A 20,141-nucleotide genomic window follows, 5' to 3' on the forward strand; every position below is an offset into this window, starting at 1 on the left:
CTGGAATAGTTCTTGCACCCCAGGGAGCTGGGGGAGATGGGAACTAACTGCCCCTCAGCTGCTGAAACAGTCCTAAGATAGAGCGGTGGGGGGTAGTGCAGTCCCTAGTTTGAATGTCCCGGCCTCCCACTCTTCTCACTGAATTTCTTTAGATTTTGTTGAATACAGTAAATGCTTCTCGATCTCTTACAAGCTCTTTGATCAACCTCCAAAGACTTTGAGTTATTGCCTGCTAATTTTGACCAGCTTATTAGATATCTGTCTGGGAGAGAGTTTTCCCCAGGCTCTTTATACCACCATTCCAAGTCTGTGTATTTTGACTACAGTTTTATGCTGCTTAGAATATAAGGGAGTGAACAGTGGGATGACATAGAGAGATGGTTATGTGTTGTGTAGTAGTAGTAGGACCTCTTTGTGTGGGGGAGCAACAGGTGTCTCCCCAGCTTTCACCTACCCCCATATCTAACCAAATAGGTCCAGACAGCTTTGTTTTACTCCTTATTACAGTAGATTCAGACCTGCCTTTCTGGTTCCCCATAGTGAGAGCACCACGCCTTCAGTTCTCTTTGTTCTTCAGAATCCTTGCACAGCCTGTGTATTTGATACACTTGCTGTTATACAGTCATAACAATAGGGCGACTATGGTCTGTGCCTCTGTCGTTCATTGAATTTGTATGTGGAAGTGGGATCTGCATCCTAACCAGTAATCTTCAAGTTCTTGAAAGGAATAAAAACTCAAATTTTATTAAGTATGTTTAATGTAAATTTAAGTAGATATTATTAACAAATAGTAAATAAATAATATATTAAAAACATTAAATAAAATATCTCCTTCCTCTCTAGGCTCTTGCCTGACCCTTTTTTGAGCTTCCCTTATATATTTTTTTATTAGGAATTTGTTTTCTAAATATACAGTAATCTTTTAGCAGGCAAGGAACATGTTTTATTAATCATTGTGTTTCCCACCGTGCTAAGCATTGACACTATTTGATCCAGTCATTGAATTAAAATAGATTAAACTACGCCGAAAGCCCAGTAAATGGTATCTAAACATTCAGTTGGGTAAAAGATGGCGTCATTTTAGTGCAAGGTTAATGAAATGGCTTTGGTGAACTTGTTCCTCTGGGAGGCAGTGACTTCTGACAGCCTGTCTCTCCGGTTCAAATCTGTCCTGTTCCCAGCAGTGGTTTGTTGGTGCCAGTGCCAGCTGTTGGCTGCTCTGCTTAGTTATGTCAGTGGGGGAGGGGCAGCGCTAGACCTTGTACTGCTGAGACTTACTAGTGACACTGACTCTAGGAATCTTCTAGTTGGTTGGTTAGTTTCATTGGCTCCATCTGGAGAGAGTGGACTGAGAAATATTGGGAATGTTGGACTTGCTTCCCTGTTTCCTAGATGGGGTTGCCAGTTTTATGGCCCTGTCGCTGCCCTTCGTCCCACACAGGAACTTGTGTCCCCATTTAAGAATGGGGGCTGGGTAAAGAGTGGGGGCCAATCACCAATCACATTGTCTCTGATTTTCATGTTTTCACTGGGTGTATTATCGTAGAATTTTGCTGTTTGGAACGTAAAGAAAAAGTTTTTATTCTTACTATGTTCATAAATTCCTATTTAGAGGTAATTTTTATATGACATTTACTAAAAGTGAATCCTTTATACATCTACTTCAGTTACCATGTTCTTTTCACTCAACACTTGTATAACTTTAATATGTATATGTGTGTTTGTTTAAAGGTATTTGAAGTGGTGGAACGTGTGGAAGAGTTAAGAAGGAAGTGGCCAGTAGCGTGGGGGAAGTTAGATGACGGCAGTATCGGTGTGGTGACCCCGTATGCTGATCAAGTGTTTAGGATACGTGCTGAACTTCGGAAAAAGAGATTATCTGATGTTAATGTAGAAAGAGTGCTAAATGTTCAAGGTGAGTATTAATTGAAACGAACTAAGTCATTCAGATGCTTAAGTCTTAATGTGGGTGCACATTTGATTTTTAATTCTCAAATTCTCTTTTCTGGATAAATAATATTTTTATTGCATACCAAGCTCTTTAATGCCAAATTTGGCAATTAAAGGTCGAGCTCATTTACATGTTCATTGAATTTTTATATCCAAATATAAAAAGAAATGTAAACAAATGAATTTTTAATGACTGTAATTGTGTAAGTGCCACATACATTATCTGTGTGCTGTCGTTACAATCACTGGAGCATAGAGCACCTACTGTTTTACTCCATCCGAGGACTAACTTGTTCATAAAGATTTTTAAAAATCTTGTCAAGCAAGTTCTGTTTAAATGCATTTTTAAAGGCACAACTTGTTTTTCATCTATAGCCTTTCCTAAGTGAATAGTTACCAGCAAATCTTTTAAATTGTCTTCGTGTAATTAGTTGCTATAAAGTCGGTGCTTTTAAATATATGAAGCAACACTACAATGTGAATGCTAGCAAAAGCCAATACAATCTTAGGTTTCATGGGAATAACAATAGTAAGAGTAAACAATTTCTAAATCATAGGGAACAAATGGCTCCACTAGACCATGTGTTGTCCAGATCACGCAGAATTTGGGTGTGCATTGTACAAGAAATATTGCTAGTAAACTAGGAAGCACCCAAAGGAGATATAGGATAATTAATGGTTTCGAAACTGCCATATGGGAGTTAGGAATGGTTGAAAGAGCTAGGATTATTTGGCCTACAGAAGAGAAAAACTAAAGGCTCACATCACCACTGTATTCAAATATTTGGAGACCTGCCATAGAATGTGGGAATAGATGTGTTACTGTAAGAAAGAGCATTAAAAAGTGATGTACAGGCTTTCTTACGCAATCAGCTGTGCCTGCCTTGGTCATTGAGAGCCTAGATGACCCTGCTGCAAGGAAGGTGCTTGTATTGAATGTATAGATAATCACTAAGGTTGGGTCCAGCAATAATATTTTTTAAAAATTTAATAAAATTTACCATTTAACCATTTTTTATGTGTTCAGAAACACATAAAATGCCACAGTTCAGTGGCATTAAGTACATTCACATTGTTGCATAACCATCACCACCATCCATCTCCAGAGCTCTTTTCATTTTGTAAAATTGAAACTCTGTACCCGTTAAACTATAACTCCCCTTTCCACCTTCCCCAGCCCCTGGCAACCGCTGTTGTACTTTCTGTGTATGAATTTGACCACTTTAGTACACCATATAAGTGCAGTAATACAGTATCTGTCCTTCTGTGACTGGCTTATTTCATTTAGCACAATGTTCAAGATTTACCCAGGTTGTAGCATTTGTCAGAATTTCTTTTATAAGGCTGAATAATATTTTATTATATGTATATACCACATTTTGTTCATCTTTTTGATGGACACTTGGGATGCTTTCACCTTTTGACTGTTGTGAATAATGCTGCTATGACACAGGTATACAAATATCTGTTTGAGTCTCTACTTTCAGTCTTTTGGGTATATTCCCAGAAGTGGAATTGTAGGATCATATGTTAATTCTATGTTTAATTTTTTGAGGAACTGCCATACTGTTTTTCATAGTTTTTTATATACCATTTTATATTCCCACCTGCAGTGCATGAGTTCCAGTTCCTCCACATTCCTGCCAATACCTGATATTTAGCAATAACGTTTAAAAAAAATGAAATGCTTTTTATCATATCAGTGGTTCAGAATAACAATCTTAAGTGTTTTATTTTTTATTTTTTTAATAGGAAAGCAATTCAGAGTTTTGTTTCTTAGCACAGTACGTACAAGGCATACTTGTAAACATAAACAGACACCAATTAAAAAGAAAGAGCAACTGCTGGAAGATTCCACAGAGGACTTAGATTATGGTTTTTTATCTAACTACAAACTTCTCAATACTGCCATCACAAGAGCACAATCCCTGGTTGCCGTGGTGGGCGATCCCATTGCTCTGTGCTCTATTGGAAGATGCAGGTAATTATGTGTTACTGGTTGAGACATTAAAGGGGGAAATGGAGAGTAAATGTGCATCCCTACGTGAACATTTATTTATATGACCTCTTGACTAGTTAAAGTCAGGTGTAGTTTGACTTCATCTGCAGTAAGAACACAAAAATAGATTGCTTTGAGTCTATTATACTGTGTTTCCCCGAAAATAAGACCTACCTGGAAAATAAGCCCTAGCATGATTTTTCAGGAGGACATGCCCTGAACATAAGCCCTAATGTGTCTTTTGGAGCAAACCTTAATATAAGACCAGGTCTTATTTTTGGGGAAACACGGTATATACATAATTGTATATTCATTCATTCAGTCATCATTCAGCAGGTATTTCCTGAGTGCCCACTATGTTCTAAGCACTCTTCTAGCCACTAAGGATAGATGTATCAGTGAGCCAAAAAGGCAAAAATCCCTGGCTTTGTGGGGCTTGCATTTTATTGGGGAAGAGAAAGAGACTGACAATAAACAAGATTACTTGTAGTATTTTATATGGTTAGTTCAATGGAAAAGAACTAGAACATTAAGGGGAATTAGGAGTGATGGGGTGGGCTTGGCCGGTTGGTGATTGTACATAGTGTGGTCAGAGTAGACCTCACCGAAAAGGTGAGGCAGTGAGCTATACAGGTATCTGGGGTAAAAGTGCTCCAGGAAGAGGGAATAACCCATGCAAGGATCCTGAGATGGTTTTGTGTTTGTGTGTTATCTTTGATAGAAACTGCATTTTATATTGATACTTCATTTTACTTCCTTCATTATTGTTTTTGATGAATTTCCTCCACTCATTTTCTCTCAAGGCTTGTCAGTGTAAATAATTCTTTGTATCTGGTTAATCCGAAGAATCTTAACAGAAGTGGTTGTTACTTGTCTCCGGATAGCATTGTTAGTGTTCCTTAGATTGTAATCATAGGAACTATTCCTACTAAAATGTTAAAACATCAACATAAACAAAAATTTTCTCTATATACTTTTGATTTAAACTAGTTAATAGGGATTTTAACTGTATGAAGCTAATATGTAACACTTGGCCTTTGCAGTATTGAAAAACTATGTTAACATTCATGAAAACCCAGTTGAACAGAAATTTATAATGTTCTTTTATGAAAAAGAAATACACTAGGGATTACTTAAAATTTTATAAGTGTTCTAGTACCTGTCCACGTGAGTTCAGAATAGTAGCAAGAGATGTAGACTGTCCCAAATATGCTGTTTTAATGTGTTAGAATTAAAGTGCACAACACTGTTAGAAAGTGGCCTTTAAACCAGCTTTCTGTTGCAGTATAGATATGGCAGCATTTGATTGTCTGTTTTCCCGTTTCAGCAGGAAAAAAGTATTCAGTGGAAAGGGAAGTGACTTGGGACCTTTAAGAATAAGATGCGTGTATTAGAGTTTAAGACTCCAAAAGAAGTTAATATCCTTTATAGGATACTTCGTTTTACTTCCTTCATTATTGTTTTTGATGAATTTCCTCCACTCATTTTCTCTCAAGGCTTCTCAGTGTAAATAATCAAGTAGAGTTTTAATTTGTAAGTTACATTATGAAAAATAACCTTAAAAAAAACCCAAACTTGAAAGATTTATGATGGATTTGTATATAAATAAACAATTCTATTGTGAAATACCTTTAATTTCATATTTTAAAAATAGATTTCCATTCGTTTTTGGCCACTAATGACAAAAAATTGGGAAAGAGAATATGTTAATTTCAAGTTACAAATGAATAAAACTAAGGATATTAATTTGGCCTCTCTCCTGAGAATTTTATTTTAGTTTCTTTACTATTCATTGAAAGTATATTTGGTTAGAATAGTGCTGTGATATTTTACCATTTTTGTTTTTATCATTTGATCAATGTGAGAACACATACAGTTTGATTACTGTTTAATACATTAAAGCAGGTGTATAAAATAAGACGAAATGTACTAACAACCAACTTGAAACTGTTGGGATAAGTAGATATAACAATCATCTTGAGCCACATTAGTTTCAGACTCTCCTTATAAATAACTCCAAGCATTTACCAACATGAATATTTTTTAAAAATCCTTACCCTTTTCTGTAAAGTCATGTTAGTTATACTGTGAAATGCCGGAAGTCAGCATTTTTCACTCCTCTCTGATATAAACCATTACTTTCTCAGAGCTTACAGGTGGATGATTCTTCGTGAGACCATGCTGTCAGAATTATCCAGGGCTAATTTTTAACTTGAAGCCAGCTCTACTGGTTGCTTATTTCTTACTACTGAGCTGGAGTATGTCAAGGACTTCAAATTAATTTATAAGCTAAGCAAAATATTTTCAGAGTGATAAATATGTTGTATAGGAAGGAAAAAGTCATGTGACCCATGGCTAAATGGGAATATTGATTATCTATATTATTTGGACAGTTTAATCATGGTTCTAACCCAAAAGTTGATAGTTGAAGCATATAGATATTTATGCTTTAATGTTTCTAAATTCATTAGAAATTAATTTAATCTATAATACAAGTAAACCTGGAGGACATAATGTGATTCTTAGGTACTATAATAATGGAGTGAATATTTTGTAGTTGGAGTAAATCAGGACCCCCCCCTTCAGTATGTACCCCAAAAATATGTTATTTTCAAATATTGATCAAATTTTCAAGGAATAATTACTGGGTATATTATACCATTTAGAAGGCAACCAGTTATATAATATTCTTTGTTGTAAAGTATTTTTAAATAGAATTGTTCTGTTAACCTGAAACGAATGTAGTGAATTCTCCCTCCCCTACTCACCAAACCAACAACTGTAATACAGTAGCCGCTGTTTAGTGACAGCATTCTCTGTGCCAGGTGGCTAGGTTAAGTGTTTTGCACACTTTGCCTCGTTCAGTCATCCCAACAACCCTGCAATGTGGGTGTTTTATTTGCATTTTAAATGGGCCTGATTCAGAGAGTTGAAATTACTGCCCAAGGTCACATAGCTATTAAGTAGTTTACTGAAACAGATGTCAGATTGACTTCAAAATCCAAGCCCTTCTCACTGGGTTACCCTGCCTTTTCCAGGAAGTGATGAATATTGGATAAATCTGAACTGAATGGGGAAAGGCGAAGAGGGGAGAAAACATTTCTCCAAACCATTGTGTTTGGAGAAGGTCTACCTTTTCACTGAATTTCTTTGTAAGCAAATTCCATTTACTCAGTGAGATATAAACTTCTTTCACATATGTGTAGAGATGTGTGTGTATGCGTATGTATACATTTCCTCCTCTGTTCTCTCTCTATCTCTGACCTAAGGACATCAAGTGCTTTTTCAATGTTTTATCAGCAAATTTTTAAAAGTTTTAAAAGCAAATTTTGTGTTTGTGCATTGATTAAAAGTAAGGTTCTGTCCTTTGAAATACTTATATTACAATGTAAAGCTACACTTGTGTTCTCTAACCAACATTACTAGAAAAAATTGTTAATAATATGTTAATGTTTTAGGAAGGGGGCTGAGAATTGGTGAAGCCTTTAAATAAGGATGGTGGTGAATCCTTACCTTCATTTTGAGTGTAGTTGAAGTTCTCAAGTGATCTTCCAGTTACGAGTTCAGAAATGCCACATAATGCCATGCATAGTATTTCATTCAAGTATTAAGGAGTTCAAGGGCAGTGTGAATAGTCTTTGAAAAAGCTTTCAAAAAGAGAGAAAAAGGAAAATTTTAAGATTTAAAACTAAGAATTTTTAAAGGAAAGAATACATTTCTCTGAAAGTTTAAAAGTGAGAAATAAGTCTTTTCAATAATAAAGTATAATAATAATACTTTTGGTGTCCTATTTTACACAGGAAACTGAGGTACAAAGAGAGGTTAAGTAATTTGCCTGAAGTTATACAGCTACTTGAATGAATGACAGAGCCGCAACTGAAACCCAAGCAGTCTAGTTCTAGAATCCATTCTCTTGACCATTTTGTTATATACCAGTGCAGTAATTAAAAGACAAGTGAGATTTAAAATGGAAATTTCAGGTTACTTTCAGAAGTAGTTTAACTTGATTAGTAAGTGTTTAGTGTTGTTACTTTGGAAGTGGTGTCCTTTAGCTCAAAGCCTGCTTCTTTGAGATCCCTCCGATCTTGTAGACAGTCACTAAGCTACTAGCTTCTTGTTAGGTGTGAAGTTGTTTGAAGGTTCTGCTTAATTTGGTGTTACTTCAACTCTTGCTCAGTGTGGTTGGGGTCAGTGAGGGCAGTATAGGAACTGAGTATGGAGTTTAAAAGAGTAGCTTGAAAATAGAGCAAGTTCTAGCATTTTTGCTCTGTTAAGCTGGAAATGAAAATATGTTAGGAGAAATTTATAATAAAAACTGAGTAAAAGCCAATCCATTTTCTCGTTGTTGTTTTGCTGTGTCTTGAAGTTTAACACAAATACTAAATGCCACTCTGTGAAACCGATAGTTTATCAGTTAGACCAAAAAAACTTCCTTCTGAATACAGCATGTAGAATTGTGTTGATAAATATTCATACAATTGAATGTTGTGGCTTTTTAATTAAAAGGGTGGGAAAGTTTTTGGATTTTAGATCCTGAGTGCTATATTAAAGATAATCCTTTCTTAGCTATCAGACTGAGAAAAAAAACTTGATTCCTTCAAAAGGGTCCTTAAGAATAAAAATAAAGGGCAGCTTTAGTGTACATTTCTTAGCAACACACACTTCCTAGAACTGAATGACTGTCTTGTTAGCCTTTATATCTAATGTCAGGAATACATAATAATATTTTGTAGTATTTTTACTTTTACTGTTTTTGGCATATAGGCCTGAAATTTTTCTGGACCCATTTTTCAAACTAATCTTTGAAAAATTAGAAAAGGTGGTAGAAGCCATATGTGAGAGAAACATAGTTTGAAATTAAACTGCAAAGTTTTATGGATATATTAATAACCCAATTCCCATTCGTATACTAACTTTTATAATATAAACCTTTTCATTTATGCTTCTTGAAGCCATCTTGATTACCTGCTGTCCCCCTGGACACAAGGATACCAACTGGGGAAGAATCCATATCACATATCTTTTATAGCATAATAAAACATTATTTGAACCTCATATTAAAGATAGGTATGCATATTTATAATAGTCATTTACAAATTTTAAACTTTTTACATGTTGTCTTTTGTAATATGTATTAATATTTTAATATTTGGAGATCTATTTTCAAAACTTAAGGGACAACAGTATATAGTTGCAGCAAGTTTTGAATGTATTTTTCTCCTTTAGTATTTAATAATTTGATTAGGAAATGAATAATCAACATTAAAATGAGCATTCCAACTTCCTGTATTTTCCATAATTAATTTAATTCTTGACTTAGTCAATTAATGTTATAACTTGTGCTTGTGACAAGAATTTGTTATGTCGGAGAAAAATATAGGAGGAGCTAGTTATTTCTTAATTTTCATGAGGAGATTATCTGCTTTGTGGCTTAGATTTATGTCCTGAGTTGGCTTTTCTTAGTCATCCAGCACCACGCTACTTTAGTTCCATAATTCATATTAGTTTAATTTGTGTGTATGTGTGTGTGTGATGTGTATATAATGTATATATATACACCCATATGTAGGTATAAGCATGCCCAGAAGTACAAATGAGCTATCATCAGGTTTGAAATCCTTACTTACTATATGTGGATAGCAAAAACCGTCATTCTAAATTAGTGTGGATAGTTGAACATGGACCATGCTACTTGCAATTGATCAGCTAAAATGAATTAGAGCATACTTTGTATGTTCTGCAGTACTAGACATGACTCTAATTTCAGAGTCAAACTCCTGAAGTCTTGTGATTTAGTGGGAAGCTTATATCTGAATCATACTCAGGTGAGTATTGGACCTGAGGAGTTGTGGGAGGGGGAGGGAATTTGAAATGATCTTTAGTTGCTTATCTTCATTTCTGTGATCTCATCCACTGAAATTGTGAACTGATCTTCTAAATCTTTTCTGTAGGAAATTTTGGGAGCGGTTTATTGCCCTGTGTCATGAAAATAATAGCCTACATGGAATCACTTTTGAACAGATCAAAGCTCAGCTAGAGGCTTTAGAACTAAAGAAGACATACGTGTTGAATCCACTGGCACCCGAATTTATCCCGCGGGCTCTAAGACTGCAGCATTCAGGAAATGCCAACAAGCTGCAGCAGTCACCTCCCAAGGTAAAGCCCGTTCCTGAAATTGAAAAGGTTAAAGGGACAGAAGTGTCAAAGGTTTATTGGGCTACAAGTCACTTTTAAATATTGCATTTGAAGGTTACATTTGGTGGCAGGCAGTTTGTGTAAGGAGCTTGTCTAATGTGGACATGTAAGTGGAGAGACAGTGTGGTGCTGGGCCGTGCTTAATGCTGTCATCAGCCTCTTAACGCTTCCAAGCACCTGATTTCTTCTGGCGTCCTTTGTATAACGTAACCTCCCATTCTTCTCTATTTATGCTAGCAAGATGTATATAAAATGAAGCAGTTTCAAAGACTATCACAGTTATTAAAAGCATATTATTTACAAGGAATCATATTATAAAAACAATATTTGTATAAAGAAAATAGCTCTAATCATTTGTTGATGACCAGTTCATTTCAGGTGGAATGAGTGAAGCTAAGTTTAACACTGTGAGATAATTTGGCTGACTTCTTAAAGATTACTTGAGTTGATTTTGACCTATATTTGTTGTAGAAGTAGTAGTTCAGTCAGGGCGTAGAGGTGGGAGAGTCAAAGCCATTTTTACTTTTGAACCCTAGTTATTTTGGACCTAGAGACAGCTGGTTTATTTGCTAGAGTGCCTAAAAAAAAAAGCTTGCACTTACCATCTAGAAAAGAGTTATGAGAATAACATGTTTAGTATTTATTCCAGTGTTTTAGTGTATTTATAGTCATCAGCATGGTATTTAAACTTATTGACATGAGTTAATAGAGTGTGTCAGTTTTGGGTTTCATTTAAAAAATGTAAAACCTAATGTGTAAACAATAATTAATGGCTTAATATCTTGAAAATCTTTTAGCTGAATAGATGTATTAAGCTGAGAATAGAACTACAGGTACTTACTATGTTAATGTACTGTTATGTATTCTTAGTGTAATAAAAAATGAACCTAACGTACAATAATGCTTTAGTGACTTGGGCTTATTAGGGGGTTAAGCACTTTGCTTAAATGTATCTTGTAGATTTCTAAAGCTTAAACTATTAATGAATGATAGTTATTTATCCAACAGTTAAGTTCCTTCTACATTCCAGCTGTTATGGTAGGTGCCAGAGAAGCAGAGATAAGCATTTAGCCTCCAGTCCTTCGTGGCAGATGTTGGAGGGGTGATGATCAGAGGAAGGAGCTGGGCTCAAGGCAGTTCCCACCGGGGGGACCTTGTGTAAGAGTCTACTGAGTGGGTGGGGATGGTGGGAGATTGGGGAGCCATGTCACAAACTAGAATATAAGCCCCATTAGGGCAGAGCTATTTGCCTGTGTTAGTTATTGCTCTTGCCTCTCTGTGCCTAGGACAACATCTGGCTCATCATAGGTGCTTACTCTGTTTCCCCGAAAATAAGACCTAGCTGGACCATCAGCTCTAATGTATCTTTTGGAGCAAAAATTAATAGAAGACCCGGTCTTATATTATATTACATTATATAAGACCTGGTCTTATATTAGAGTAAAATAAGACTGGTTATTATATTATTTATGCCCGGTCTTATGAGACCGGGTCTTCTATTAATTTTTGCTCCAAAAGACGCATTAGAGCTGATTGTCCGGCTAGGTCTTATTTTCGGGGAAACATGGTAGAAGTGCTTTTGAGATAAATGAGTGAAGCTAAGAAAGAGCTTACACAAAAGGCTCTACAGGGAATAGCAAGTAGCTCAGGGTATGTGAGGACTAGGGACCCCAGGTAGAAATTTTTTAATATTATTTTTATTTAAAATGTTGCAAAATCATCTTAGCCTTTGCACATTCTTAAGTACAATAGAGTAACTAGAATAAATTCTTCTCTTATTTAATTGAGTAACGTAAGTATCAATTAATGTACTATAGAGGCAGCTGGATTCAAGCCGTGATACCAAATGTCTCCTGACCCTCAGCAAGATCCTGCAGTTAGCTCTTTGGTTTTGTTTTAAAGGTGAAGAAAATATATGTCGAATCCACTTACTTTTCCAAAACCATAAACTCCCTGAAGACAAAAATCCTATTTTGTGTTCTTCTTACTGCCCCTAGTACCTAGCCCCTCTTGTTGCGTAGTGGGTGTTTGGTAAGTATCTGATAAGTGAATAATGGTTAGGACATGCATCTGGTAGTGCGGCTTTCTTCTTTCAGTGAGAAGATTGTGTAATTAAAGGCCAAAGGAGCCATCTCCCCAATTTTTAAAAACTTTTTAGAGAGTCTTCTCCACTGATCCAATAGATATCACCCGTTATTTCTATGTCACTAACACAGTGGCTCACCAAACTATCTATCCCCTTGGTTATTTTAAATTATTATTTATATCATGTATAATAATAATAATTTTAAATACTGAGGTATTGTGAGCCAAAGGTTATTTTTGTCTCCTTGTCTTTCTCCTCTACCCAGTATTTTTTTTTAATTTCCATGAAATTGTTTTGAAATTTGAATAAGTACTGGACTCTTTTTATTTAACTCTCTATTGTAGAAAATTTTAAATATTTACATAAGTAGAGAGAATAGTATAATGAATTTCCTAGCATCCAGCTTCAGTAATTATCTACTTAATCTTATTTTTGTCTGCAGCCCACTTCCCCCACTCCACCACCAGCACATATACACACTGGAGAATTTTAAAACAAATCTCAGATATTTTATTTTATGTGCTGGAGTCTTTTGTTTAAAGGGAATTTACATCACTGATAGAAAAATGATATTTCTGAAAATGTGATACTAAACCATACAGTTTTCCCCGAAGTTTCCTTAATGTTTAACTTCCAACACAATTCTGTGCATAAGAAATACTAAAAATTAGTATTGTTAATGTTATATTAAGATTTAAAATCCCAGTAAGATTTCATGTGGATAAAATCAGAAGGCTGGATGATCGTTGAAAATGCTTCAGGACCTGCTTCCTCAGGGCTGCCGTTGGCAACAAAACATACCTCTGGCTGTTCAGCAAATTACTTTGTTCTCCTCACTAAGATGTCAGTTCTGTGATAAGCTTAGCAAAGGTACAAAATGCCGGAGCATGCAGGACATGCAGGAGCAGGTAGTCCCCGCTAACTCTTCGTGGCCTCATTCTCCCCAGGCATCAATTACAGCACTGTCCATCTCATGGGCGCCTGCAGAAGTAACATGTAGGAAACTATATACCTGTCTTCACGGTGCTTACTCCTAGGGCGATTGCGGGCGCCATGTTTGGAAGCTTTGCTAAAATGGAGTAGATTCCTTTATACACACTATAAAAACTATGCAGAGGATAGATAATATTCAGAAATGGATCCTCTGGAAAGACCAAAGCATTATTTTATAGATTTCAGTTTGTGAGTTGTTTTTCAGCATCTGTCTGTCACTAGCTGTTTATATTGTGTCTCACTGTCCAGACATCAGAGAATGTGTCAGTAGACTCCATGCCTAGCCAAGGGTGGACATAATGGTGGTCCCTCAGAAACATTTGTTGAAACTATAAGTGAAAAACAATGAAAGAATGAATTAAAAAATAAATATTTGAATGAATAAATGGTGGAGTGAAAAGATAATCCTCAGAAAATAGATATGAACTGCATTTGCTTATAAAAATCCTGGAATTAATTAGCATTCTACCAAAGGTACACATACTTTCTGAGATTTATTAGCCAAAGTTTAGAATTCTCATTAAGAAATGACTTTTATATACATAGTTAACGCTAGCTTACTTCTACATTATTATTTTCTTTATAAGCTACTAAACTGTATATTTTGTATAGACCAAGTACTCTTATGTTCTGTAGTTGCATGCAATCCAAATATGCTAGAGGAGTTGTTCCTGTATCGAGCTGGACAGACTGCTAAATAACGCTTGTAGCTTTACATGATAGATTCTAGGTTGCTTTTTAATTTAGTCTATCCCACAGCACCTCGAGTGCTGATGTATGTGTCTGGCATGCTTCCAGCTTTAGAGTACAGGATTACCTTAGAATATGGTTACTCTTTGTACTGGTTTCCTATTGCTGCTGTAACAAATTAGCACAAGTTTTGTGACTTTAAACAACACAAATTTATTGTCTCACTTTTCTTTGGGTCAGATGTCCTTGGTTGATTTCTCAGCTCCAGGTCTCACTAAACCAGGATTGAGGTGTTGGCCAACGGGCTCTTATCTGGAGGCTCTGGGAAGATTCTCCCTCTAAGGTCATGCAGGTTGTTAGCAGAATCCAGTTCCTTGTGGTTGTCGGACTGCAATCCCTGTTTCCCTGCTGGATGTCAGCTGGGAGCCATTCTTAGCTTCTGCTGGCTTCTCTCCAGTTCTCCCATGTGGCCCCTACATCTCAGAGACATCAGTGGTGCATTGACTCCTTCTCTCCCTTGAAATCTCTATGACTTCCCCTTCTCCCACATCTCTTACTTCCTCTTGTGCTGCATCTCTCTGACTCCAGCTGGAGAAACTTCTCTACTTTTAGGGCTCATGATTAGATTGAGTCCACCCAGATAATCCAGGATAATTTCCTTATTTTAATTCTATAACTTTAATTATATCTGCAGAGTCCTTTTTGCTGCATCACGTGATATATTCAGGGGTTCCATGGATTGGGGTGTGGATATCGTTGGGGGGCTATTCTGCCTACCACACTTCCTAAATGACTGTTTTCTTCACATACTGCACAATTGCCCCTGGTTGATGGGTCCTTAGAGGCTAAGAAATCTAAAAGGTTGGTTCTTCTCTTGGAACCGTCTTATCTTCGGACTCTGTCATTGGCTCACCTTTCTTCTGTCTGTGTTATGTGCCCCTGGCTGCTCTTGCTCTCGTCTCTGATTGCTTATGCTTCTGGTCTTCCCACCTGCTTCTGCCAGCCATTTTCTCATTTCCACTTTTTCTCCTTTTTTCTGCCTGCTTTTCCTATCAGTTCTCTATTCCTCAGAAGTTTGTTTTTTACGGCTAGTGCCAATCACTGTGCACGTTCTCTTCTGGTTAATAGACCAACTATGATTCTCTTTTGACTATTTTTTTTCTGACCTTTTAAGAGTTAGAGCTTAGCCCTTGCCTGCCTATCACTAACCAAATGGCCTTCGAAGTTTAGTGCCGATCTGAACATTTAATGTCGCTGACAGGGAAATAAATGAAACATCACTATACTTTTGCTCTAGTCACAAATGAATTTTTCTTCCTGCTATAGACATTATCTTCCCCTTGAGTTTTCAGATGTAATATACAAATAACAAATTTGTGCGCTTATAAGGGTAAATTGTATAATGTGCTACTTGTGTTGTAGAATGGCTTTGTGTGTTACATTTAGTCAATGGAAAGAGAAAGAAATTTTTTAAAGTCCGAAAATTCAGAACCATTGTCTCTTTCAAATACTGTCTCTGCCGAAAAGTCATCATTTTTTAGTGATAGACTAGTATACCATTATATGAATCTGCCATTGCTTATTTAAAAAATCCTCCATTGATGGCCACTGAGGTTGTTAACAATTTATCACATGTATAAACAATGCTGAGATGAACATCTGTGCCCAAATCCAGTATTCCATTTGGATACATTCCTGAAAGTATAGTCACTGGGTTAAAGTGTGTGTACTTTTTTGATGCTCTTAATATGTATTGCCAAATTGCTTTCTAGAAAATTTGTACATTCTCTTAAGCAAATTATGATAGTGTGTCTTTTTCTGCCCTTTGAATAAATTTCACCCTTTAAGATGCCATGAATCGTATCCAAAATATCATAAATCCCAAATCATATTTACATTCATGTTATTGTTTTTAAGGTTCTCATCCTCAAGAATTGAAGACTGATATTTTTCTCTTGAAAAACAACTTTTACATTTTGTGATTTAATTCATAGAAAATTTATAGAGAAGCTGCAAGGAGTAGAATTTAGGTTTCAGTCATATTGATTACATACATGTATATTTTTATAAAAAAATATTTAAAAAAGAATTTTAGATGTCCTTAATTTGAAGCTGAGAACACTTGAGTTCTAGCACCATGACTTAATATTTAAGAAGAAAGTTGGTTCAAAGCAGTCTAATGGTTATTAACTAAAGACTCGCAGTCTTTAAATTTTAATTGTTGCTGTATACATTTGATTTGCATAGGGTTAGGAAAAGTGGTTATTGTTTCCTAATATTAAGTGTGTTTATTATACATTTGTTTTTTTCTGTAAAGGGGAAAAGCCTTCATCATACCCAGAATGATCATTTCCAGAATGATGGAATTGGTAAGTGGAAAAATTAGCCTTTTGAAAACTTGCTTTTATGATATAAGAGATTTACCCCAAATTTCATCATTAGAAAGAGGAGGGTGGAGAGGGCGCGCGCGCACAGACACATTGGAGCTCACTCAACTCTCCCATTCACGTCATTTCTGAAAAGGGGTTATTTTGTAGGTACCAGGTTCATATCCGGGAACTTTGAATAAAAACATTTAAGCCTTCTATGCAACATAAACACTTTTTGGAACATACTCATATTCTACAAATATTGAGTCATACAAATTTCAAGATAAAAGTTTATTTTAATTATTTAAAATGTTGCAGAATTATGCTTTAAAAATAATAATTATTTATCCTTCGTATTATAGGTGGCTTTGTTACAATTGCAAAACTTTATTCTGAAGAATTGTGTTTATTTTCCTAGTTTTGGAAGAAGGTTTATTGAGAGTGTATGTGTTTGCGTGGTTTTCTCTCTCGAAAGACACGTCTCTAGCCTCAGAATTTAAAATTACGCTAGTTTCTAAAAGGAATACTTTGTGTAGCTTAAGCTAATTTTAGGGAACATTTTTAAATGGTTATGATTTTTTTTTTTAATATGCTTTACTCTTCCACCCTGATAATTCTTTGTTTATAAGATATCTTCTGGCAAACCTGGGAAATGTAGTTTGCTATTGGATGATTTAAATTATTTTTGTCTAGGTGAATATGTACAGCTATTGAGTGCCTCCTTTCTCTATTTATTTTTCAGTTCAGCCCAATCCTTCCGTACTTATTGGCAATCCTATTAGAGCATATACTCCTCCACCCCCTCTTGGACCTCACCCAAATTTGGGGAAATCTCCAAGCCCTGTTCAGAGAATAGATCCTCACACTGGGACAAGTATTCTTTATGTACCTGCTGTCTATGGAGGGAATGTAGTTATGTCGGTGCCTTTACCTGTAAGTGGACATTTGAGATACTTTCTATTGAATAAAATAAAATAGGCTTCATTCACTAAATTAGTGCCTATCCCAAATAGTATTCTACCAACTATTTTTTAAAAAAAACTTTTCAATGCTTGTAAGCTTCTTTTGAAGCAGTTCTTTTCTTTAACCTTCAAATTTTGAAATGACCAAAGAAATGTGAATTGTTGCTTAGAATTTGTTACTAGATTGTCAGTGGTTATGAAGAAATCCGTAAATTAGATATTTTGCTTGAGAAGCCTTTGTATTCTTTTACAATATTTTTCCTGAAGAAATTTGGGCTAAAAGTTAACCGAGGTAGTAAGTTGGTCTCTTGTTTTGTAAACAAGATGTTTGTCTTTTATTGTTTGCTTTTTATTCTTGTATAATTCACTAACCCTTCCTAAGAAATACAGTTCTTTGGAGGAGGCAGAGAGGCTGGATTAGTCTAATAACTCCCTTGTGTCTAAATTTATCTGAGAAATTCCACGCCTTATGAAATCTTACTGGTACTTAAAAACATTATTAAATCCTTTCTAAGACTCTGATTTTTAGAGGGCTTCCATCTTGTGTAAACCCATTTTTGTTTCCTTTAAGATATTTGAATATTTTGGTAACTTTGTTAATTTGCTGATATACTAATATTTCCAAATTCAAGAATTTTAGCCTAGAAAGCCTTTTTTACATTTAAGTCAAGTACTGTAATTCCAGGCAGAGGTGATCATTGCCGAGGATCTTTGGCACCCGTGCCCACACCTCAAAAATGGACAAATGCCAAGCTACAAACATTTCTCAGCCATATTGGTCACGGTAGTTCACAACCACGGCAGCCAATGAGAGTAACTGTCAGTAAGAAATATGTAGTCCATGCTTACTCCCCATAGACTTTCAATTTTAGCTGAGTTATTTCTTCCCAGACAGCCTGGCAACGTTGCACATCATCTGCTTTAAATAGTGAGTCCCTTAGGATTTGTATTTCATTTTACTAGGTCAAAGAGGCTTTTATTATATAAGATTTCTAAGAGTCTGCGTTTAGCAGTTATGTTAAAATAATAGGGGCAGTAGCTCAGATGTCATTGTATATATTCCTTTTATGTTAATATTCAGGGACCTTATATTTAGACACACCCAAAGAAATTTTTTGTTTCTGTGATTTAAGGGAAGAGTTAAATTAATCAAAAGCATTAATTAAACTAATGACCTGTTTGAATTTTGCTTATCATAATGAACGTTAAATGATTTGTAATAAAAGTTGGAATACCTATTTTTTGAATTGAGGCTCCTTAGACTAAATTCTTTCTTAAATTTCCCCCCCGTTCTCTTAGTCAGTCTAAACTATATAACTATGCATTTATGATTTTAAAAGATAATTTTCATGGTAATGTTACATGTATACGTTCATATGGAGGGGAAATGATTCAAAACTGTAAAATGATTTAATGCCTCAAGAAATAATTACTAATTTTAAGTCCTCAATTTCTTCCTAATCTGAAAAATGATCAATTATCCCTTACACACTAAAGATGTAGGGAGCCATGTTTTGGCCAGTGAAGATGTAGTAATAATTCTACCAATTACTACTATTAGCATTGACTTTGTAGTTACTCATTTTGATAAAATTAACATCTCCCTGTGTGTTTGCTGTTTACTAATCAACAGCACTATGGCAGTTTGCCTTCCAAAAGGTACTTAATGAAATTATTTTGTTTCTTTTAATAACCTAGGTACCATGGACAGGATACCAGGGTAGGTTTGCCGTTGATCCTCGAATCATTACACACCAAGCAGCAATGGCCTACAACATGAACCTCTTACAGACACATGGACGGGGGTCTCCTATACCGTATGGCCTCGGGCATCATCCACCTGTCAGCATAGGGCAACCACAAAACCAGCATCAGGAGAAGGATCAACATGAGCAAAATCGAAATGGTGAGTTGGTTTGCTGTTCTTATGTTCCTAAGTGGATGATGTGCTAAATTGTATCAACATATAAAGTTCCTTTAACTGTATGATTATTAACTTTAGAGATTATAGACCTCTTTGAGAAAAAAAATCTACATAAAAACTATGGATCCTCTCTCCAGAAGATACAAACATGTACATAGATACAAAACGTGCATGTAACCTACTACTTATGATTGGTATTACCAATTTCCTGAAAAAAGATTCAATTTTAATATTTAAAGTTTTTAAAAATTGTAGTAATTTATAATTGAGACAGAAAACCCTCTTTCGTTAAACATTTTTGTTGACCCAAAGTATTTGTGGTATACTAAACATTAATGCTACTGTGGCAATAGATTTAAAGTAGTTGTGTCTTATGTAAATGTCATAGTCTCTTGTCTACTAGAATTACAAATAAGGAAAAATTACCCACTATATTTTTTTAAAGTCAGGTTTATTGAGATATAATTTCCATGCAGTAAAATTCACCCTTTTAAAATGTACACTTTGATGTCTTTTGACAAATACATAGAGTTGTTAATCACCACCAAAATCAGGACACAGGGTATTTACATTACTTCAAAAAGTTCCCTCATATCCCTTGGCAATTTGTCTCCTCCAACCCCTAGTCAGGCAACCACTAATCTGGCTTTTGTCCCTGTACTTTTGTCTTTATCCCAGTATGTCATGTAAATGGAATGATGGAGTATATAGATTTTTATGTTAGGCTTTGTTCACTTAGCTTAATGCTTTTGAGATTCATTCATGTTATCTGTGTCAGTTGTTTGTTCCTTTTTAGTATTGATTAGTAGTCCATTATATGGATGCACCACAATCTTTTTATCTGTCCATCAATTGATGGACACCTTAGTTATTTCTAATTTGGGCTTCTAAGCTGCTATGAACATATGTGTGAACATACATTTTCATTTCTCTTGGGTGAATACCCAGGAGTGAGATTGCGGAACACATTGTA

The 20,141-nt window shown here is 35.5% G+C and overlaps 1 protein-coding gene across 8 annotated transcripts in view; it reads left to right on the forward strand.

Annotated features, from left to right (window-relative positions):
* Positions 1–20,141, forward strand: part of HELZ (helicase with zinc finger) — a 140,815-nt gene that overhangs the window by 83,873 nt on the left and 36,801 nt on the right. For all 8 annotated transcript variants that reach the window (XM_033089787.1, XM_033089784.1, XM_033089792.1 and 5 more), the window contains 6 exons: positions 1,732–1,915; positions 3,703–3,931; positions 9,901–10,105; positions 16,231–16,282; positions 17,025–17,215; positions 18,943–19,150. In XM_033089787.1, coding sequence (XP_032945678.1) covers positions 1,732–1,915; positions 3,703–3,931; positions 9,901–10,105; positions 16,231–16,282; positions 17,025–17,215; positions 18,943–19,150 — 1,069 coding nt within the window. The remainder of the gene's footprint in view (positions 1–1,731; positions 1,916–3,702; positions 3,932–9,900; positions 10,106–16,230; positions 16,283–17,024; positions 17,216–18,942; positions 19,151–20,141) is intronic.

This window comes from Rhinolophus ferrumequinum, chromosome 21 (genome assembly GCF_004115265.2).
Source record: "Rhinolophus ferrumequinum isolate MPI-CBG mRhiFer1 chromosome 21, mRhiFer1_v1.p, whole genome shotgun sequence".
NCBI lineage: Eukaryota > Metazoa > Chordata > Mammalia > Chiroptera > Rhinolophidae > Rhinolophus > Rhinolophus ferrumequinum.